Here is a 24,187-nt window from a genome sequence, read left to right as displayed (position 1 = left end):
TTCCTTGCCAATTCATCTGGCTGTCACTTATAATAATTATACTAGTTAAACTGTCATAAATGAAACTCGGTAATAAAATAATCTATACAATATTTATTTTTATTAGCTGCATAATTGCTAATTCCTATGGTTTGGCAGATATTTAAACTGCTTGCTATCCATTGTTTGACTTAATGTAAATCAGTGGAAGCAGTTTTTTAACTTTTTAAAGCTATTTTTAGATAGTTGTAGGACAATCTTAAAAAAAAAAAAAAAGTCCTGAAACAAAAGAAATGATTTGAAGGATTTGAGTTTCCTGTCCCTTTATAATTTTTGCATATTTGTAGACTCTAATGGTATACCACAACAATAAGCCTTATTCACATGGACAGCCACAATGAAACTAATAGAAATAATCACATGAGGAACAGCTGCAAGAGTGAATTTGTGGATACAGTGTAAATAAAATCATAAAACAGAATGCTAAAATCATTATGACTAACAATAAAAGGAAAAAGTCAAACTTCTTCCAAGAAATAAAGATGAACATAATCAATACTGGACTATATGACTTTTATAAAGCTTTTTGTGATTATAAGCTGGTACAATACTATGTAAAAGTAACACCTAGTCAAAATAATAATTCAAATGATTATTTGAAACCTTTCAAACTTGTTGCATTTGCCGCCATCAGTTGCAGGATAATTTTTTCCCAGTGCAGCTTATTTGAGTTGATACCCACAGTGGGATACAGCCCCAGAATGGTGTCTGTTGACTGCCTGTAAAGGAAGTCTTGTTCTGAGAGATTTCACTGTTGAATATTGAAGAAATTGGTATGGACCGATGCTACCTAGAGAAAACTCCAATTTCTTGGAAAGGTAGATCGAATTTGCTTAGCTGTTAAGCACAACAATCTTGGAGGAGAATCTCTACCCATGAATCAATACAGAAAGGTTCAAGCTGCCTACTCTCTGTTATTTTTCCTGTGAAACGTGATGAATGGAAGTTCATGAAGGTTTGTCAGTCATCTTTTCATGGAGCATGTTCAAAGGAAAAGGTAATTTTAGATTTGATTTCCTATGTTTTCCTGATGTGCTGTTTAGTGTGCATTTATATTGTTTCAAAAAAATCATACAAAAGAAGAAGAAAGTTAGAGAAGAAGTTGCTAATTTTAATTGCATCTGTGAAGAAAATAACCTGTAAACAAAATGATCAGGTTATTGCATCTTTGCAAGCTACAGCTATCCTAATGTGTGTAGTACTATTTGTAGCAACCGTAGCATCTAAGAGCCTTCTAGCAGCTCATTAAACAATGTGACTAACATGTTTTTTCTCATGGAGACAAGTATGTTTGCTGAAATGGTCTGAATTTTTTAAATAATATATACTTCATCCATCCACAGAATATATATTTCTGCTAGACAAGAAAAGTTCAAAGAAATCAAGTTTCAATTCTGTGGAAAGTGAAGCAGTGGCATACAGTGGAAGAAGTAATTTCCATTGATCCCTGGAAGGTTCTGTCTCCTCCACTGAAAAATTTTACTCCCTTTTCTAGAAAAATCTCATGTGCCAGAAGATGGAATTGCCAAACAGTTTTCATCCCGGAGCCACTTCATTAGTAGGTTCTCTCGGAAACACAATCACAGCTGTTCTCTAAACTGAAAAATCCTTTGGAAGCTATCATGGCTCATATTCCAAATTCTAAAGAAGCTGTAAGGAGACCCAGGGAGACAGATTTACTGGCACGCTCCAGTGGCTACACAGTGACAAAGTTCTAATAAATTATCTGTAAACCTCACATATACCATACAAATAACCACATAAACATATACATTATTTTTATACTTCACAGAGAGAGAGAGAGAGAGAGAGAGAGTCTCCAAGTATGTAAATATACAAGTAAATAAAGTTTTGTGTGCCATTTCTTCTGGCACAAATTTTGTTTCTGTTTCTCGGTGTAGATACTCAATCCTGTGATAACAGTGAGAAAAATACTACTAAATACAAATACTCCTGCTTTAAATGCACTTTGCATTTTTTTTGCAAACAACTCCATAATATATTGGGCAGTGAAAAATAGGTCTTCAGTCCTTACTGTCTTTTGGATCCATGTTTGAATAACTGAAAGATGTGACCAAACAAACTGTCCACTATCTCTCTTGCTAGCTCATCCAGCATTCCAGTCAGGTTAGTTTTTACTCACAAGGTCATCTCCTTGGGTCTTAGTTTTAATAAAAGAGGTCATCTGAGTTTGTGAAGTAGATCTATGTTTGGGATCCATACATGCTGCAGTATCATTCCTAGATTCATTACTTGCTGAACCTTATTAAATGATGTTTCCTTTTTTCTTTCTTCAGATTTTGTATTATGCTCTAGTTATTCATAGTTCCTCATTGTCTACTTTATTTTATGACAAATCCCTCTGTCTTATTTCTGATTGAAACCACCGATTATTTTCTTTTTTTCTTTTCCTTTAGTTTGTGAAGTCTGCTTCAGCTTTGTTCTTTAGAGCAAGCACTGCTTTTTTTATTGTTCTTATCACAGACTCTTTCCTGCTTACATTCTTCTTCAGATTACTGACCATGTAATTACTTAGCCTTGAAAGGAATGCAAAAAATGTCTTTAACCTATTTTAAAAATTGGGCATATCCCTAATAAATTTAAAGGAGAGAGTTTCATAATCCGAGAGGTTGTTAGAAAATGCTAATCTAAGTAGATAATCCAGGATAAGGTGAAAGAAGAACCAAACCAAAGAACAAATATATAGAGGTTAGTATCAGAAATAAATCACACAAATAGCAAGATAACATAACAGCAAAAGACAGGAAACGAAGTATTTAAGCCACCTCATTAACTGATCTCCAGTTAGGACTAAGCATAAGAGAAATAGTGTAAAGGAAATTCTGACTTCCAGTTAACAATTCTGCTGCAGCAGCTTTAACTTCTTGTAATTGTAACCTGATAATTTCCTGGAAACTCCTAACACGGAAATACATGCAACCTACTGAAAGGCAAGTTTTGTTAGCCAAACATTTTACTTTGCTGCTAAAATGAAACTGAAGTCTGAATTTAGTCCATTTTTTAAAGTCTATCACACTTGATTTTATAGAGCTGCAGTGAACCAAGGTAAATGGGTTTGGTACTTATGACTATGAGCTTTAAAAAGAGCAAATTCATCAAACAGTAACAAAAGAATGTAATTTTGTTTAAGATAGCTAAGGCCTGTGAAAAAGCACTAATTCTTGTCCTTTGTCACCTTCACCTTCAAAAATTAACTATTCCTGTCCACAATCTCTTATCAGTTCTGACTGAAAGAATGAATAACTCTGTTTTATTAAGCAGAGTAAGGGGGTGCCCTAGAAAACTGAGACTGTAACTTTTTCACTTAAAAAAAGTATTTTGTTCTAGCAGCCAGAGGAGCTAATGAAACTTAACAGTCAGCTCCCTGAGCATGGATATAAGCACCGCTCCTGGTGCTGCTCTATAACAATATCACCTGTGCCTGGCTCTCCTTAGAAGCTGCCATAAGAGCATGTAATTTCCAGCCGGACCTCCATCCTCTGTAGCCTGTGCATAGACTGAGCTTTTCTTAAACTATACCCTCATTTCGGCTCCAGGTGTGGCGACAGTGGTGGAAGCTCTAGCATGGAAAAGTCARTTAGGTCTGGAAGAGATACAGGATGGTGCCCAAGGCAGTATATTTGGTGCCGAATGTTAAGGAAAAGCCTGCTGTAGTGATCTGATACTGCAATATCTGAACTTCAGATACTGGCTTCTTCCACAGCCTACTTGAACTGGCTTCATATAAATGGGCAACAAAGCTCTTTAGAGCAGTGGTTTTTATTATCATGAAACTATTTTTCAGGTGGCATAGGGTTGGCAGAATGGTCCTACATCATCCCCCTTCACAGTACCCTGTAGAGGATATTAAGACAGCAGCAAAGTTGGGGACCATTTTGGCTATAGCAATTGACAAGTGATGTCAGAAGGAGTGTTAGGTTGTTTCAGTTTACACTGAGTCCTGGAGGTGTCCCTCTGCAGTCCTGGGGAAGCCACAGGTTTCCAGTAACCTTGGATCCCACCAGAGCCTTTGTGTGTGACTGCAAGCGGTGAAGGTTCAGATGGCTCAGTTCTGTTTTAAAAATAATTTGGATCCTGAAGCTGGGGTACGTCTCACTACCTAAATATAACTGGTCACCTACATACATAGATAAGGGACAGCAGTAGGCATCTCCATAAGGCAGTTAATCTCATCTACTTTAGCTATTTAGCCTAGAATGAGATGAGTTGGTCTATGGATTTGCCTCTTTTTCCCTTTCCTCCATCACCTTTAAGGTGCAACTAGTACAGACCTAGATATTCCAGCTTCTAGATACCTAGCTTTCCTCCTCACTGTTGTCCTGCATGAGGTTTTCTCTCAAGCTGCAGACAGAGAGGACAGAAGTATAAAGCTGAATCTTTGGCAAGGATCCTGAGAGGTTATGTTTGCACCATACAATAAAAATTAATTTTAAAACTTTAAAATTAGGGTGGCTTTTACTCTTTCTCTTATTTTTCAACAGATGTGTCTCCACAGTGCAAAAGAGTCCGAGTTTCTTCTTGCAATTTCCTTAGCTGTTGCAGAGAGATTAAGAATTACTTGGTCGCAGAGGTTGAGCTATCCTCTTATCACAGGATAGCTCTTCTAGTCAATATAGCCGTGTCAATGAGGTCAGCACAGTGTATGTAATCTGTGCCTCTTTTGAAACAAACAGAGGATTTTATCTGAACTTTTCTTGAGTAGTAATTTCCTTTGGCACTTCAAAGTGATTCTACTCTTCATTTGGAGATACAGAATGAAATAACCCTTCTTCTATTTTGTGCTTAGAAATACATAAAAACAAAACACCTTCTCCATGTAGTCTTTGTGTTTAGAATTCCTTAGATCCATGTTTCATTTATTAAAAAAAAAAAAAGGTAAATTGCCTATGGTGCATTAATAGAATTATCCAGATTGCTAACAGATTTTGTAGCAGTTGAGTAACATTAGGCTCTGAAGTATATTACACATATTTAAATTGTTCAACTGGTAATTTAGGAGTTTATTTAATACAGCTGAAGCTTTTGGCAGATAAGCTTTCCAGGGAAGCGTCATAGAATAATTTATCCCTGTTTCTAACTGGTTCTAATAAATATATCAAAGACTTGCCAGGAYTTAAACTTACAGTTTTGGAGAGGTGTGTAAAAATCAACTCCTATAAATTACTATGTAAATAGATCAAATATTATACAATATTCAGAGAAATCTAGCAAATTCAGTGATTTGATTACTACTGAAGTATACCTTTAAAGTGTTGCCAGTCCTACTAACACCAAAAAGCATCTTGCTCCATGAAAAGTCCCTTTTACAGCAGTATCTTACCTACAGATGATGTGCTGTAAGTATCAGTCACCTATAAATACACAACAATAGGCAAAAAATGTATGTTTTATTTATTTGTTTTAGATATCAATACCCTGTGATCTTGTAAAAGGAACTGCTTTCTATAGGAAGATTGGTTTAACTACAATGGATGACGCTGATTCAAAATTTCAAATAACATTTGCTGTGATGAGAACTACTAGCAGTATTGGAAAACTGCTTATGTGTAAGCTAAATTGTATAAGAAGTCCAATTAAGTATGTACTTAGTTGTGTGAATGTGATTTCTTTCAGGCTGACTGATTCTTTGCTTATATCTTTAAACCTGGTTTTCATGTTCATTTTTTAACCTTGGCCTTCTCAGTAACATTCATCCTTTAGAAAGTCTACTTTGCCCGTAATGTACTCTTCACTTCTCATTGATTCAGCTGATGTCAGAGTTGCCGTAACCCTGGCAGTTCAATTACTTTATTTTCTACCTACTATTTCCTTTTCTCATTTATCATTAAAGCTGAACATGCAACTTCGAGGAGGGGTCTTTACAGCACACTCTCTGTAAGATGGTACTCAGAGGAATGAATGAAATCACTAACAATGGTGGCAGTCCTTGTGAAAGCTTTGCATTGATGCTTGAAAGACCAGTGGTTTCCTATTTGTCACTATTTGTATTTCAGAGTGTTGCAATTGGATTTTTAAAGTGCTATGTGGTCTGGATCCTATCTATTTACAATGCCACTTCCATCTCAGTGACAGCTGAGATAATCACATCTGCTTTGGTTTGCAGCTCAGATACTATTAGGTGACTTAAATAGTAAAAAAAACTAGGAAACCCACCTCCAGGCTAGTGTCAGGTCCTTGACTCTGTCAGCAGTTGATCCAACAGAGTCCAAGGGCATGTCACAGACTAATGAAAATAGCTGTGTTTTACAGCATTTGCTATCATACTTGCAATAGCATAAATTTAGACAGGGCTTCATAGGACAGATTGTTTTGTTTATGGGCAACTCTGGGGCAGAACCTGGGACTGATCACATCCGCATCCCAATGTGGTCAGGAAAAAAAATTGTTTTTTTCTTACAGTGGTTCTTGGAAAGTCTGTCTGCACAGATTCCATTCTTGGGGCGCATGTGAATTCACCAGCAATATTAACTGAGGCTGCACTCCCACCCAGAACAATATGAATACACAAAGCAGATTCTATCATATTTTAGTATCCTCTCCAGTAAAGGATCCCATAGCTATAGGAATCTGTGGCACCGGGGAGGAAATGTGGAGTATTGACTTTGTGTGGGTGTCACTTTTCAAAATGTTACCATTACTTTTTTCTCCATTAATTAGTTCTGTTCCTAGTGGCTAACACACAGTTATCTAATTGCTGGTAGTTCAGTAACAGATAGACTAAGTTATGACTGCAAGATGTTCCCAAAGCACTGGCTTCTGACATGAAAGGCTTTGCTAAGGAGTGGTATCTTGTAAGTGGGTGTTTTAAGCCCTCCTACCTGCTCTGCAAATGTGCGGGCTGTAGACAGATTCCTCAGATAGGCACAGAGAGCTCTACATGAGCTGTGGTAGAAAGCTGAGGCTCATCTATAGAACACCTCAGGTTGGCATCAAGTTGTCATGGATAACCTCTTAAAGTTTCCCCATCTCTCCTTCTGGGAATAATATTGGCATATTCTAGAATGATTTTTCTTCTGTCTAAACTGAAGACCCTTATGGCATATATTTGAAATCTTACTTTTCTGAGGTAAGGCAAAGTTTAACAAAGTAAAGCAGGAAGGGATTGATGTACTTGGAGCTTCAAGACAACTGGAAATTGGATAAGGTCCAAAAAACCTGTGACAGATTCTGTTTTTGTGAAATATTGCATACCCAGAAGCTGTCATGAGACCATAAATCTCCTCTGTCTTCCAAGCTGATGTAATGGTTATCAGAAAGGCAACCTCGACTGAACCTAAGAGCTCAGAGGGTCTTGACTTTTCTAATATAGTTCAGGCCCAAGAAGAAGAGTCCAGGACTAGGGAAAGGAAACACATTCCATAGATTTGGGCTGGGTGGCATTTGTTATGTTTTCACAACTCCTCATAATTCTACGTTTTTCCAAGGGACAGGGCTTGACTTCCACTTTTGCAAGTGTGGTACCTTCGTGAAGAACTCTTATTTTTCACCACCAGGAATACAGTGTGAGCTGAGCTTTATACTCAAAGGTGGCATAAAGGTTTTGGAGGCTTGAGGCTGTGCAGTGAACCCTCTGCTGTCCCACACAGCCTATGTGTAGTGTCTGTATAGCATGCACTGAGATCAAGTCTGGTCAAACTGAGTGCTGTGAGATGGAGCACTATTCTGTGTGACCATAGGACATCTAACTGCAGTACCTGCACAGGTCAGATACACARTGCACACCCATAAGGTTGGGTGAATCTAATATTGGAGGTATGACTTATATACAGTTTAAGTGCAGTGACTGCTTCTTGACAGTCCCCAAAAGTGGCCAGCTGCTCTGAAAATACAGGAGAAGCTATGTCCTGTGCAGAACAATACTGTACACTTTACAGGACCTCCGGCAATCTTGGCCCTGCCTGATTAGCCTCAAACCGAGTGCCTGGGCCTGTCACTGTCTCTGTACCCTCACAATTCTTTACAAAGGCATCCTTCTCATGGCAGGTTTTTCTGCATTTCTGCTGCTCTAGAGTGAATCCTGTACCATTTTGGATTCTCTCTCTAGGTGCCAGTCCTCTCACCCACCCCCTGCTTCACAGCTGGGTTAACCTGGCAAGGTCATCTGCAGCTGGTACTAGTAAATACTCTGCTCTAGGAATCTGTGACTGGAGTCTTACTAAAGTGACTCAGAACATTTCCTTTCAACTAGCCAGACTGTCAGTTCGCCTGGAGATACACAGTGAACAACGAAAACGCCTAAAACAAAAAGATGTGCCATTAGACTCCTGCCTAAAGCACTACAATGCTTACAGTCCCTGTTGTACAGATAGGGGTTGCAGATCCTCCCCTATGGTCCCATACTCCTACCTCCACCATTCTGTGCCCTGTCACTTTTCTTTATGTAGTTCATCTTCTTTACTGACAATTAGCTAAGCAGAATGAGAACAGCTTTGCACTCGCCCACCTTCCACTGTTGTAGATTTTCCTGAGTACCAGTGTCGCTGCCTGTGGCATCACATTGGCTTGTACACCTGAGAGCAAATATTCCATTTGTTTTCAGAACAATGCTTCATTCTTTCTTTCATTCTTTCTTTCATTCATTCATTCAGCTGTTGCATTCTTTTACAAAGAATTCCTCTGAGCTAGCAGTGCTGTTGCCCTTCTCTTTGAGCCTGCTGTGCACAACCTGCTACTGCTGGCAAACTCTTGCAGAGTGATGTAATCYTTTACGGATCTTACACCACCATTCAGATGCCAGACATTGTGTTGGCTCATGTTGTTCACTGCAATGTGTATAGYTCCTTAATCTTTTATTTTTCAAAGGATGTGAAATCTGATCGCTGGCTGTCTTTCTGCTTCTGGTCTTTTCTATAGGAGAATTCTGAAATTTTTGTGTTGCCTTCTGTGTAAGACTATTGTCCTTCCTSTTTTAAGTTCCAGCTGGACTAGGTAACTTCCTTTGTTTCACAAATTCTAATTGTTTTGTTAACATTTAACCCAAGTCTTCCAGCTCTCCTACTCTCAGTCCAAATTATAGTCTGGCCTCATGCAAGTCAACCATTCAAAACTGCAAGACTGGTTCTTCAGCCCTAGGTCAGTTAACCTTCTCCAGAATTACACCCTCTTGATCTACCCCTCCAATAAAAACAACTTTCTTATATGCTTCAATTTACTTTTACATCTTCACATATTGTAATACTGTTTCATAATTCATCTATTCTGCCTGGTTTCATGAAACGCTATCAAAAGTATTAAATGCTTCAACTCCTTGCCTGAGATAAAACTATGACCTAGCTGCTTTCCATTTTGCTGTAGTTGTAGTATCATTGTAATCATTATGGTCCAAGTACACAGGCGAAACAAATTTTGTAAATAGGCATAATATCTTTCATCAGCCCAACTTTTTACTGGCACCTCTGTGCTTGGTCCTCACAGCTGAAGATCAAGCCCCACTCATCCTCTATATTTCCAGAGATTTTTAGCATTAATAGACCTGTATACAGCTCCACTATCCTGCTCAGACATTTTCTTAGTTTCTTTTGTTCATGATAGTATTTGTTTGCTCAGCAATGACTCAGAACAAAATAAGTATGAAGAGGTCAGCCTATTCCAGTGTCTCAGCCTTGTAATGGTACAGTTATCCACCCCAACAGGAAATTCAAGCTCTCTTTGTGAATGGATCTTACAGAGGTTTAGCGGCTATAGAAGCCACAATGCCTTGGGCTAGCACGTATGGGGGGTGACTTGACCTAAGTAATTAAATTAATTTAGTGGAGGTGAGAATCAGCTTTGAATTAAATATATTGAAAATGGAAGGGTTTTACAGACTGTCCTAGGAGCAACCTGAAAAGGGTTTGCTCCTTTTCTTGTACCCCAGTAGCCACTGTATTGGTGACTATAGCCCAAAAGCAACTTGTGCAGGAATCCTCTCGCCAGACCCATGCTAACCTCAAACAGGTTAGAAGGTGGTTTGTTCAAACTCATGGTGGGTAAGCAGCTTTAAAGGCAGAGATTATGTGTTACCCAGTAAGATAATACAAACAAGGCAGTATTACAATTTTGCAGTCATTGTGTAACACAGAGGAAAATACAGATATTCCAGCTGTGTTTGTAACACACCTCACACACAGGTGCGTCAACCATTAAGAAAGACTGCGCAGATTAGTGAAATCTTCCTCATCTGTCTAAATGCGTCTGGATGCAACAAAGTTCAATGGAGCAGATGCGCGTATTTCAGGATTTTACATCTACCCTCTGATTGCATGGTTACAGTATTGACTCAACCTCCAGTTCACTTCCTCTGGGATTTCTTCATCTTCAGACTTTTTCCTCTGTAGGAGTGAGATGTTACAACACAGGAGTTGAGATCCTTTTATAAACATTGCTTTTGAGTAAAGTTCTGGATTAACATGGAGTTATAATATCACAATTATTGGTTATTAATTGTTGATAACTGAGATTTTTCTTTGAGGATTTTGAAGATTGACACTGAATCTCTTGTTCCTGACTGAAAATCCTGATTCTGTGCCATCAGCAGTCCTTTGGCAGCACTCTCTTCAGGATCGTGCACCTATGATAATTCTTTTCTTGCAATCAGTTTTGTAATCCATTACTTTAAAGCAACAAAAATCAGATTTGTTTAATTTTCAAGGGGCAACCACTGAGAAACTGAGTCCCTTTTTTCTCACCTGCACAACTCTGAACAGGATATGGGAAATGATGTAAGAAAATTTTGATTTGGGACGGTATCTGTTCCACATAATATTCTTAAGTACTCAAATCACACTTTCTGTGTTTCAAGTGCTTTGTCTATTCTAGTAATAAATGCTCATGGTACTCCCACTGAGTTACAACCTTTTGGTGAAGGAGAGGTGGGTGACTTGCCTACTGCAACACAGTGAGTCATTGGCAGAACGAGGATTGCAACACAGGATTTCCTGTCTTCCAAATCTGTTCTGGTTGTTTCAGATCAGGCTGCCTCCCAAACAGGTAATTATATATATATGTTACACCTTTTATAATTTTATTATCTTTATTTATGAGCTGTGATTCTCCTGCTTAACTCAGTTGCACTTCACTGTGTTAATTAGTTGTGCTCTACAATAAAACTCAAAGAGAAATTTTTTCATTTGCATGTTCATGAAGTCAGTTCCAAGAAAGGTGTTAACTAAGCCTTTAACAAGGCTAGACAAAAAAACCCAAAGCCCAGTTACAATGTATGTGAAGGTGCTTACCTCTCTGCAGACCCAAAATGGCAAAGCTATATAATTGTCCATGACTATGAAGGCATATTAGTCACAGAGGAAATTATAGTTGCATATATTGTCTGTGCTCAGGCAAGAGAACTGCACGCTTAAACAAAATGAACTTTAACACAGTTACAAGAAACTCGCACATTTTGTAAATGAGATGCTTTTATATAAAGTGGTAAGAGGAAGCTGTATCTGTGCTTACTTGTGGAGGCAGTAAGCCAGATCCTCAGCTGCTACAAATTGATTTTGGTCCAAGGAAATGAATGGATGGAGCTAGACTGACCTAAGCCAGCTGAGGATCTGCATCAGGTTTTTTTTCCATACACTTATAACTATTAAAGTCATTTTGACAAGTGGAGAGAGAATGGCTGTGTTGAGAGCAATCTTACTTAAGCATTGAGGAATCTGTTGGCCAGTTTTGTTAGGTTTTTTGTACTGTTTTGTTTTCTGTGTCATTGAACAATTCTGCTCTCCATTCCAGTCATGCAGTATTTTATCTTCTGTTTGTGTTTTTTTTTAATATAGACACCTCATACATACTCGTCTTCACATTTTATCCAACCTGAATTGTACATACTCCTGAAGAAACCTTGTCTCTCTGTCTCTTTTGGAGAAGGGGCAAATAAGAGCAGGGATATAAACTGTAGACACCAAGATAGCAGCCAGACTATATTCCCTAGAATATCTAGAGATGTGAACATAAAGTCTGAACACAGTGAGTTAGCTTTCTTGAATGTACACAGACAGTTTTTAAAATAAATCACTTTTCCATCTGCTGCCTCTGACCTCTTCCGATCTCCACATAGAACAGCTGTGTTGGCTAGCTGTCTTTTAAGGTCACCAGTAGTCTTACCCAAGAAGTTCAAGAAAACACAATCGGGTCATTGCTCTATCTTCTGCGTCGCTGGTTTGGACCAGTTAGCAGAGCATATTACTGAATCAGATAGTAACTTTTTATGATTGTTTTGTTGTTAAGAGTGACTGCATAGGTGAAATAGGGCAGAGGGAGGCCCTACACAGTATTGCTAATTCCATTTCTCAAAACACATGAGTCAGACTCCTTGGCTTATAGACATTCCAAAAAGTGCCTTTTATGATTTTGGCATTCTCTCTGAATCTCTGTGCCAAATTTGCCTCACATTTTTCAAACCTTTCCTTGCAATTTCAAGGCCTCAAAACTTTTCCTTTGGAAAAATCAAAGCAGAGATTCTCAGGCAATCTCTAGATTTCAGTGCCTGGGACTAAAAGAAAACCACCAAATATAGTAAGCTTCATAATAAAATTAAAGGATACTGTAATAATACATCTGGATTACTTTTTCATCTTGCAGTCTCTCCAGTGCTGAGGTAGAAGGGCAAAGGCAGATACTGAAACAAACACTGCTGCCAGCCTGTTTGTACATGCACTGCAGATAAATAATTCCATGCTCCAGGGCTGTCAGTCATGATGAGCAATCCACTCTATAAACTTGAGCTTGAATCTCAATTTACATGAATGTGAAAGGAGACTAAGACCTTTACATTTGCATATTTTTGAGTACTTGTCTACACAGAGAACAGTCAAATATGGAAAGAAAGAAAGTTGAGTCAGCACGTAACCTTGTCACAGGTTTACAGACAAGGAAAACTTTTGGGTGGTCATTTGAACTGCTGGACCGGTATATAGAGATAACCTGTTTTGAGCACTATATTCATGTATCAGGTGTTGTTTGTGACTGTCTGTGAAAGAGATGGAATATCTGAGTAGTACAGCACCATAATCTCTCACAGAAAGGCATTAGAGCTCATGCTATGGAAGGCAAAGCTTTTCATGGAGGTAGTACTAATGAAGGTAATGTGGGGTAGGTGACCAAGTGCTTTAGCCCCCTTAATCGCTTGGACAGATCCACACCTACAAAGAGAGAGATTTGAGTCTCACTGTTCCTAAAACTCTGCTTGAGAGCTCTCTTTTTGCTGTCATTGTAACACGTGTTCCCAGAGTGTTTCCCTCAGTTTCTTTTTATTACCTGTGGCTGCAAGATGGGACTGTCTGACCTCCGTGTCTTCACACAGTTCAGCTCTCCTTCTTTCTATAGTTCTTGTAAATATGTATAGCATTATCAAAGAGTGTCCCGTTAGCTAGGACTTGCTAATTACTGGCATAGCACTTTGTTAGGCTTCATACAGGGTATTTTTTTCCTAGTATCTGTACTTCAAGATTTAAAAATCCCAACTGTCTGGTGTTTGTGAAGTCTTTGTCTTGTAAGGGACAATTCTTCAAAACAATGGGCATTCTGGATCCCCCCCCCCTTTTTTTTAATCTGGGAGAGTCCCAAATCCTCCCATAACACCTCAAAATCCTTTCTAATATGGTCATTAAAAGCCAGAGAGACTCTTGATTCAGTCGCTCCGAGTTCATTGCTTCTGAACCCCTGTGTAATTCCTTCTCTTTCTAGGAGTGATCTACTGGGATTATGAACCATTTGTTTGAGACTAGTCATCCACCACTTATTAGAATGGACAGCAAGCATCTGAGAGAAACAAATATTGCTCCTTGGGGAACACAACCTGTTCCACCAAATGTATTTACACAAAGGAAAAGCCTGAAATAACTAGTGCTAGAAAGCTGCTGTATACCAAATGACAGTGTGGACAGTCTTGATTGATTGCATTTTGTGTGTGAAAGTTATTCTACATTGAATTACGCTAAACCTCAAGACAGCTTTTCTTGCAGAATAGGAATGGCCATGCAGAGAGCAAGTCTAAAATAGTTATTAAACTCTAATTGTGTCTCATACCTATTGCACAAGACTTTTCCAAAGGAGACGTGCTGTAAGAAAATATCACGTGACGTAGGAAGAAGATGGATGAGGCATTTGGCCCTTGGCACTTTTACCACATCATATACCAGGCAGCACCTCCATTTACGATGTGTTTTGAGCCCACATGATTTAATTAGGCTCTTCTCTTGCCAAAAATAGCATGGTTGATAGAAAGCCTAAGTATCTGCAGAGAAATTGTGGCAGATCCATAGCGGCAGGCAGGTCCCTCATGTCTAGGAAGGGGGATAGGGAGAATCAATCAATTAAATTACGAGCCCTACCACTGCAAGGAAGAACCAAAATAATCCCTGCTGAGTTAAAAGACAGTTCAGTTATGGAAGTGGTACCTCTGTCAGCAAATATTCCTAGACATAGAAATAATTTAGCAGGCTGACTGCCCCATATTTTTATTGTATCATGAATAAAAGACTAAACATTCATTTGTACACTGTGATTTAAAGGAATAGGGTTATTGGTCAATAAACCAATAAGAGACAAGAACAGCTGTTGTTTAATCATCTGCTCAAATAGATGAGACAAAATCAAGAATCTCTTTCAAACATACTTCTATTTTTTGCTTGATTAAATTGTAATTTGCAAACATATTCAAATACCCTTAATCCCTAGGGTCCTCAGGAAAGTCAGACAGGATGCTGATAGAGAATAATTGCCCTAGTCTAACTAAGACAATACTAGTTCCCGGATTTTGATAGTATTGTCCATTGGTTTCTCATGAATAACAACTTTCCTGTTGGATTTGACAGTATAAGAAAAGAGCAGGTAATGCACCTCTGCCTTTATCTCTGTCCACTGTGAAAAGCTTTATGATTCTTTCCTCACTCTAACTAAATTCTTGAAAGTCTTTTTTCACCAATAAGTAATCTACTTTCCATTCGGATCTCAGTTCTGCTCTTAAGGGTCTAAAATATTCTCATCTTAAATCCAGGGCAATGATTTATTAATTATGCCTGTGTCTGAGAAGATCATCTTGGTTGTTATCAGCAAGACAAAATGAAGAAATACAATACGTGATGAAAGACACACCTTTTTTAATTTCCCATCTTGATAAAGTGTTTCTCAGGCCTCACCCGAAATTCTTACTGTAGGTGGTTACATGATTTCATTTGACTCAAATAATCAATTTTTCAATTTTTTTCCTTGAGCTTCTTTCAGAGAAGGGAGAAGCCAGGTTGCATACCCTGTGTATTTAGAAAATATTAGCCTTTTATTTGCAAACCAGTTTGAAATTTCCCTACGATTGCTTGTAGTAAATACTGAAAAACTGATGAGTCATCAAATTTCAGTTCAAAGTCTATATAATTGTGTTTTAAATTATATTAGGATTTGCTCTAGTGTAGCACAATTAGATCACTTTCCATTTTCTGCTCCTACCAGGTTAGGGTTCATTCTGTTAGGCTGAAGTTGCTGATCTGGCTTTTTTGCATGCGTCATTACTTCTGATTACTCCAAAATAGCCACCTGATGGTCAGTCCAGATTTTTATTAAACAGTTTTCACAACAGAAGCACCAATATTGGACAACAATGATTTTTTGAAACTTTTTTTTTCCCAGAGCAGTACCATAATGCCTCTTTAGCCAGCCTCCAAACACCATGTTAGTTTAGGTTACAGGTTACGATTCATCAAATATGGATTGTGTATACTGCCGTTGTGTGTGTATACGTACACAGAATATATATTGACAAGCACTCTTCAAGGGCAGTTACTCAACTGCACATGAATTGGAGGTTTTTAAGATGTGTTGCCTACACATATGCATATACTCAGAAGGTCCTATAGCATTTGGATTTTGTAGAAGAAAGATATTCTTTGTACTTCATTCCTTGTAACCTTCATATGGAATACAAGGGTAATCATGAAACAGGACAGTCTCACTAAACTATGATGATCTGAAAACACTCTAGTTGTATGAACTTACAGAAAAAGAGTAGCTATAGATACAACACATAAGGCAACAGATACAACATACAAGGCAACTGCAATTCTTCAGGATAAATCAGCAGCTTTTCTTTGCAGCTTTACTCATTTTTCTCTCTCTTTTTTTTTAATCATCATTCCACTCTGCACAGACCAGCTGGGCTTGATCCCTTCGGTGTTACCTTTTTTGTCAATCACCCTTGCCACGTCTCACCCCCAGAGCTTTTTACGGCTGCTTCTTCCGTCAGTATGGCATTTAAGAGACGACAAGTTGCATAACTCCGACTGTGCTCTATTTCTTCCCCTCATCCCTTGCTCCACCCTTCTCTTAATTCCTCACATTCCATCCAGCCTTCTCGTCTGACCCCTCCCTTGGTCTCTTTTTTTTGTTCTTGATTTAGTATCTTCCTTCATGCCATTGCCATACCCGTAGAACAAACATGGCCTCCCACCTCATGTTAACTAGGCATCTTCCTGCTCCTATTTCAAAACACACGAAAAAGCCACTGCCGAGCCATCTGTTCCGTGAATCCTTCCAACCACAACAAGCACATTCCATCTGTCTCCACTCAGGATCCTGCTACCCTTAGCTTGGAAGTTGAAAGGGCGCTGTTCTGATCCAGACTCCAAAGAAATCCACAGGACCCTTTCTGTTGAATTCGCTGTGCTTGGAATTAGGCTAGAAAACATGTGGAACAGACGTGCCCTTTTTCGTTGTACCTTTTTTTACAGTGTAATGTACATCTAAAATATGGCATAAAATTGCAATTAGAAAAAGATTGCATCTGAAGTATTGCATACTGTGCAGGTATTTGAGTATTCAGCCCAAAATTCCCTTTGTTTTTGCTCCAAATCAGTGCTTTTCCTGGACATAATGTCTAACATTGTGATCTTCAGGTGAAAACAGTTTACCTGCAAGTGAGCAAAATATCTGGGTTTATATGACATCTGAATGCAGTGTAAGAAGCAAAGGCTTAATTTTTGTCCTCAAATCTCTATATTGCCAGCAAGATCACTGATGCTGAATCTAGCCTACAAGCTGCTTTCCCTGTATATATGAAAATATAGGTTCTCACTCGAGTGGATAATTCAATTCATCAACTTTTAACATGGATCTGTTCAAATCATTAGTTATTGAAATCCCAAACCATACTGTTGTGGAATGACTAACTGCATTTAAACCTGAAAGCAAAATCATAGGAAAATGACTGAAAATTCTTTTTTCTCAATACACTTTCACATACAAAATTAATCAAAATAAGTGTGTTGTCCAGTATCCATTCATTAAACCAATATTTGTACTAACAAATTTTTGTCACCTATGTAACGTGACTTGTGTGGAAAATATACACTTGCTGGTTGAACAAATGTAACAGATGTTACAACAAATACATATCTTGTGTGTGCAAATGAGTTTATTGATTTTGCTGCTCTATTTTTCATTTACTTGAAAAGCTCGCTAGTTTAGCTTACAATGGGAACAAAACAAAAATGCTAAACTTGAGTGTTAGAATTAGATGATTCAGTATTGGATCACTATTTTTAGCTTGATTAAAGCGCAAAAAATGGCATTAATGCAAACTTAGGGATCTACTGTTAAATGAGTTTATAAATAAATAAGACCTCACCACACTTTCACTCCCRTGCACAACAGGTTTTATCTGCCGTTAGGTGCATTCAGACTACCGACCCTCAAAAACTTCTGGTGTGAGATCTACAATGTACCTGCTATAATAATAGAAAGGATGAATATTGCATTTTACACACTCTCTCAGATATTAAATGAAACCTTTTAATTCCTCCCTCCCATAAAGTTCAGCCTGCTGTCTCATTGCCAGCCGGCGTGGGAAGGTTTGCGGAGGAGCAAGCGTCCCTGACTCGCTGAGGGTCAGGGCCACCAGAGCGGGGCAGAGGCGGGAAGCCCGGAGAGTTCAGGAAGGCTCCAGGCAGCGTCATCATTCAGGCGTTTGGGGGGTTTCTTTGAAAATTAGCACGGCTCGCCACTTCAGCACTTGTTTCTCCGGTAAATCCCCTAGGAGGCCAGGGCAAAACTGCCTTCATTTTGGAGCCTGGGAACTGAAAAGTACCACCACCTCCCCCTTGTGGTGTGGAGAGACACATCGGCCAGAAGAGGAGAGAAGAGAAGAGCCCCAAGTGGCAGCGCGCTCTGTGCGGGGCAGGAAAATGGTCTCGGTGCCAGGAGATGCTGCTTTGCCTCCCCGGTCCCTTCTGCAGCAACTGGCCTCAAGACGTGCGATTTTTGTAGCCGACTCCCCTCCCAATTTGCAAAGCAGTCCAGGTATTTTTTAAAATACTAAACTATATTAAATTGCATTTAGCAAGAAGAATAAGAAAGGCACCTACATGTAACAGAGGGGAGTTAAAGCTGCGGTAAGGATGCTGGCTCTTGCATTTAATTACTTTTATATTTCAGTTTTAGACTAGGTCTAAACTTCAGTTTTACAGACCCTAACAGCACTGTTGTGTTCCTAGTAACATACRGAAAATAGGCCACGTTGGAAAAAGTATAACATGGCATCAAGAATAACTGCAAGAAGCCATATTCTATGCGTTTCTAATAGCTTTGCTCTGTTTATTTTTCTGATTGCAACTTAAAGGCCCTAACTGGCCAAAATTTTACACTTCAATATGGCATAGATTTTTTGCATCTAACTTTCCGTTATTAACATTTTTAGAGAAAAAAGAAACCCCAGAAATGCCTATTTCCTGCAGGCATGTGTACTTTTTTTGCAAATACCATGCAAGTGTATTTCTGGAGTGAACATTCTTCATGTGTGTTCTTCTGAGGGATCATTATATTTTAACAAAATTACATGAACACAAACATCCTTTGGTACAGGCCTAGCCCGCCGTGGGCTAAGTGTTGAACAGATTTGGTGCCCCTAGCAGTCAGGACATTAAGAATTGTTTTCTGGCTTCAGTAAATCTAATTATCAAACATCCAATCAGAATTACCATTGGGGGAAACAAGACTACTACCTCTTCATGCCTGAGTTTAAATAAATAAAATACAARTGGAATAATGACATTTGGGGGAGAGAGGACTGCTTAAAGCCTTATCATTTTTTGGCTCTGTTAGTACCTGGAAATGTCATGGTGTGGATGGCCATGTATTCCCTTTTAAGGTGAAAGAACATAGAGTTGTCTCCTTAGTGTAGATCTGGGAGCTTAAGAACCTTTATACTGTGTGTGTGTGGGGGGGTACAAATAGGTCTGCAATGTGCAAGTCTGTATGGATGTGAAGCAAGAGGAGGAGGAGATCTGAGATTTTTCATGAGTAGGTATCAGGGAAAAAATCCTTTAAATACCCCTATAAATACTTTTTAAAATCTAATGTTTAGAATAGTACATTTCAGCGCAGCCACACCAGCATGCAACAGTGTAAGTTGTTTTCTGCATCTTAGAGGTTTCAATTTTTTACTATCACTGATAGTTATCTTCAGTAATTTAATACTAACTTCAGATCACAGACGTACTATTTGACATAAATTCAGTCTGAAATAGATGGCTAATACTTAATCTCCAGTATGCGTGAAAGTGTACAGATATGCACAGTATGCTGCATTATTCAATGCTAGACATAATATTTTGCCCCTGTAATGGGTTCCTTAATTGGGTCTTCTATGCAATATACTTAAATCTCATCGCTTCAGATTCTTACTCGTCTTTTGCAGTTTAGTTTGTAGTAAATTAATGCTTTTCACATGACTGATTTAAAATCCAGTGACAGCTGCTCAGTTAAAAGTAGCTAGAAGAGTGTATTTTTAAGCCTTCTTATAAGAATGAGGTTTCACCTCTTTCTAAGTCAAATGAAATGTAAATATTAACATAGAACATTAAACATAAAAATTGATGTAAAAATCAAGAGTTAAGAAATACCAAAATTAATTTGTGTATTTTAACATTGTTTTCCTAATGTGTTTGCATTATGATTGAGTTTCTGGTTATACTACTGGACACTTGTTTCTCACAGGATCCCAGACTTCTTCCAAGTAGAGAGCCCAGCTCCTGTGACAGAGAACATATCCTTAAGGATGAAAAATCGGAGGGAGTGAGTGTTTTACTAGTGTTTGGAGACAAAGCTGCTGATCAAATGCTTGCTGCTACCTCTAAACACAGAGATGCCAACATCTGGGTGCAGTAGTCACTTTGCATGTGGTTTTGGTGCTTAGAAGTCACACAATTGACTGTTAAAAAGGAAGTGATGGTTAATACTTTCAGTGTAAAGCTGACAAGCATGTAAGCTCAGTCCACAGAGATACTGGGTGAGAAGAAAGCAACATTGCCTCCGCAAGTCCAGGTAAGCGCGAGCTCGCAGGCTTTCTTTCTTGTGCTTCCTCTGCATCTCTGCAGGCTGCACTGCACTGTTGTTCTCCTCTCACCCACGTTGGAGGAGCATGCCTCATGGCGTAAATTCAGAGGGCAAAGACGGGGCACATTTGTGGTGACTTGCGAGAACAAAGTAGGGAATGCTGCTGGAAGAAGGTGGTTGCAGTTGGGAGGGACCCTGAAAACAGAGTATGCATGAAGAGGCTCTGGCTGGAGATGGAGATGAGCAGTGCAAAGAGCAGGAGCTTGTGGTTGCTGGTGGCCACCAGCTGGTCACTTGGCTCAGCTCCAGCTGAGCCAGTCTCTTAAACACTTGCCATGTGATTGCCTCCCATTCTGGGGTTCCAGCTGAAAGAAGTGATAGTGATGTTTGAACTAGGCAGCAATAGTTACATATTATTATTACTAGACATTGGTATGGAGCTCAGGTTTAACATAGTGTTTAATGTTTTGTAAAAATCTCATTGAAATGGCTAAAACCATAACAAATAGAAAACTTTTGAGCACTCTTTAAATTTTCATGATAGGGTGATGCCAAATCAATGGCCAAAATTAGATAAAAAACAATATTCTTGCCATTTTTGTCATTAAATTGCCTTATTTTACTTTATGCACATTTTAAGAACTCACAAAACACCTAAAAGCTCATCCTTTTCCCACACCATTGCTCCTTATGTTATTCTAAGCCTACCAGCTATACATTGAAAGAACTCATCTATGAAGTGCCGGGTACCTTTTAGCCATCATAAAAAACCCGGTGTAATAAAATGAACCCACTACACTTTAAGAGGACAAAAAGCCTGCTGTGGTACAAAGCATTATTCACTTCTGAGGGAGTGAGAGGAAGTCTCTAATCTTGGAAAGAGACAGGACCAAGCAGTCTGATTTCAGCCCAGTGAATTGCTCTACCTTGTGCATTTCCTCCCATTCTCATACAAACTGCTATCAGCAAGCTATGCTGCCATAAAGTTCTCCTCTGTAGGGTATTGTGCACAGCTTTCTTCTTTACTTTATTCTCTAACTGAAGACAAGGTGTAGGCAGAAGTTATTAAAATTATTAAGTTTAACTTCTTTTTGGATATCTGCTAATGGTTCAGGTAATTATGACAATTGTAATAACTGCAAGTGCTAGTATGAATGCCACAGAAACTGCAGATGTCTGAGAGACACAGACCATCTCCCATTAACTTGCAGAGTCCTGACAGCACTGAGTTAAGACAGAAAATTCCTGAGTGAGGTGTAACATTTCCACTCTGTTCATTCTTCTGCTGTCCTTCATTCTGTATGGCAGGGGAGCATCTGACTGTTAGAGATCAGATTAATTAGTAATTAAGAGCTGGTTCAAAAACACTGCAAGTTTAGAGAAGAAAGCAAGTTAGTCACATGAGAAAATAGTTAGCAATGTAAATTCCAGTGTTCTGGAATTTTTTTTGAATGGGAAATTTAAATAAGTTTATTTTGAGCATACCAAATTGACCCCACTAACTAGATGTAATAAACAAATGCAGATATTTAAGCTGACATTTGAGCAGTGTCAGAACCTTGTAAGCTTGTTCTAAGTGGATTAGTAGATAAGTGCTAGATTTCCTATTCTGGGACATGTTCCAAGGCAAGCTTGAGAACTGGTGATTTCATTTAACTCCAAAGTGGACAACTCTTTATATTTAAATAATACACATCATTTGCATAATTTTTATGACAAGCTATTAGACAACACTGTCGATCTCAGGATAAAAAGCTCTCTCCTTTAATGAAGTCTCTGGTTGGCACTGTATCTGAAGGCAAAAACTAAGTTACATCTACAGTTCAATCCGTTTGTGAAAGTGTAATTATTAGCTTGGGGTACGTAGTTTTCTCAGAACACATGGTGTATCTAATCTGATCTCATCCCAGAAAAAATGACTTAATAAATAAATCTTTTTTGAAACAAGGATCTCATAAGACATTTAATAGATTCACTGATATATTTATAGACTTAAATAAAACAGTGGCAGCTAAATCCAGAGCCAGCTCCCCACATCCCAGCAGTATTGACAAACTTACGAGCATCTGGTATGTTGTTGGGAGGAGTTTGCCAACTGCTGCTACTCACTCAGTTTAGCTATATCTGTCAGTGATAACAAGTCCACAGGGCTGCATTCAAAACAGCACTGAAATATCTGCCTAAATGCATCCTTATTCAGCAAAATACATGCTTACGTCTCTTAGATGTCTAATAATTCTGACTTCCATCCAATACCAGTGCTGAATGTTGCAGAGAAGAATCTTTCTAATCACGATTACCTTGTGGGAACATAAACGTAGGGAAGTCTTCAAAATGGAGCTTTCAGGATAGAAGAATAGATAGAAGCATTGCTGCCCCAATAATTTCAGCCTTATTATACCACATTTGAATGAATTGGGGGTGGAATTTGGCTCACCCTAGCTTAGGTGTCTACCATGTTGGTATCTACATGTGAGCTAGATGTGTGACTTACCATGATGGCTAACGGAGATCTGTTCAGTAGAATCAGTGAAGTCTGGGGAGCAAATCGTTTCATCTGAAAGTAGGCATCTTCTTTTGGTCATATGAAAGCTTCTCTAGTCTCACCTGAACATATTGACTACACCTCCATTAGCTATAATGAGAGCTTACATGTGACTCACATGTAGACACTTACTCCCAAAGTTAGGGTGAGCCAGATCTCATCTTGGGTGTTATATTTTTTAAAGTGTAATGAGTCTGGCTTTCCAAAGGCAACTAAAAATTTTAAATTTGAATCATCTTTAGAAAGATGGAACTAATTATATGTACGTATATATATTATACCTAGACTAACTCATATCTCTCCATCTATATCTGTCTATCTGTACCTGAGTTTTAAAGTGATCTTCCCTGTGCCTGCAATGCCTGTGATGGCCAGTGATGCATTCTGGCATGGCCGGTCCAGGGTAGCAGCAGCCCCTCAAATCTTAGGCAAGTTTGCTTGGCTTTCCGGTGTCTCCTCCAGAGTGTTCCCTGCTACAACTTGTGGTCTTGCCTACACACAGGTCGTCCAAATCTGTATGACTTCTGTACCGCAGGTTGATTAAAAGAACGCATTCAATGAATTCAGTATATTTTGGATACTATATACCTCCTCCAATAAAAAATCTCCTGAGCTGCAGAAAGGAAAACACAAGTACATCAGTATACTTTATCCTTCAAGGAAGATAAGGGAACCAAGCGAATTATTGTGTAGCAAACTACTGATAAATCATGATCCCCAATTCTTTGTGGCCGTGAGTCACTCCTGACTATAAAAATGTCCTGCATACCTCAGTATTATCATTCTTGTTTTCTCAGCTTTCTGAGCTCCACATAAAACCTTTTTTTCCTCCTTCGCCAACAAGATTATCGCATGGCAGTTAAAGCTGACAGGCCAAACTGGGTTTGCACGCCTGTTATAACGGCAAGCCAGCACCTCCAGATACAACACGTCATTGTTTAATAACGGAATGGGACTTCTATGCAATTTTGCTGGCGCATTGCTCAGACTCTGGTGTTCGAGCGTACGCGCGAGCGCCCAGTTGTGTTAACGGATAAAAGCTAGCCAGCACTCTGCTGCTACAGCGTCAGGCCCGGCGGAGGTTAATTGTGCACGTATCCGACGTTTCAAGCATCTGCGCGGCTGGAGTCACTAGAAGAACGGGGTGAACGCGCGGCCCCGACGTTTGGGGCCCCCCAAATCATGGTCAGTCGATACAGGTGAAGGCGCCGGGGGCGCTGGCCGGAGCGGGCCGCGCCGCGCTGCGCCCCGCCGCCGCCGGCGCCGCGTGAGGCCGGCAGG

General features: G+C 39.1%; 1 protein-coding gene across 1 annotated transcript in view; it reads left to right on the top strand.

Moving 5' to 3' along the window:
- Positions 1-18,212: 18,212 nt before the first annotated feature.
- Positions 18,213-24,187, top strand: part of UBAC2 (UBA domain containing 2) — a 113,957-nt gene continuing 107,982 nt past the window's right edge. The window contains exons 1-2 of the mRNA XM_026058184.1: positions 18,213-18,327; positions 20,323-20,349. Of these exons, the coding sequence (XP_025913969.1) occupies positions 18,213-18,327; positions 20,323-20,349 (142 nt within the window). The remainder of the gene's footprint in view (positions 18,328-20,322; positions 20,350-24,187) is intronic.

The sequence above is a fragment of the Apteryx rowi genome, unplaced genomic scaffold (assembly GCF_003343035.1).
Source record: "Apteryx rowi isolate R43461 unplaced genomic scaffold, aptRow1 scaffold_144, whole genome shotgun sequence".
NCBI lineage: Eukaryota > Metazoa > Chordata > Aves > Apterygiformes > Apterygidae > Apteryx > Apteryx rowi.
The sequence above is the reverse complement of the archived record's forward strand: the minus strand, read 5'-3'. Positions and strand labels throughout refer to the sequence as shown.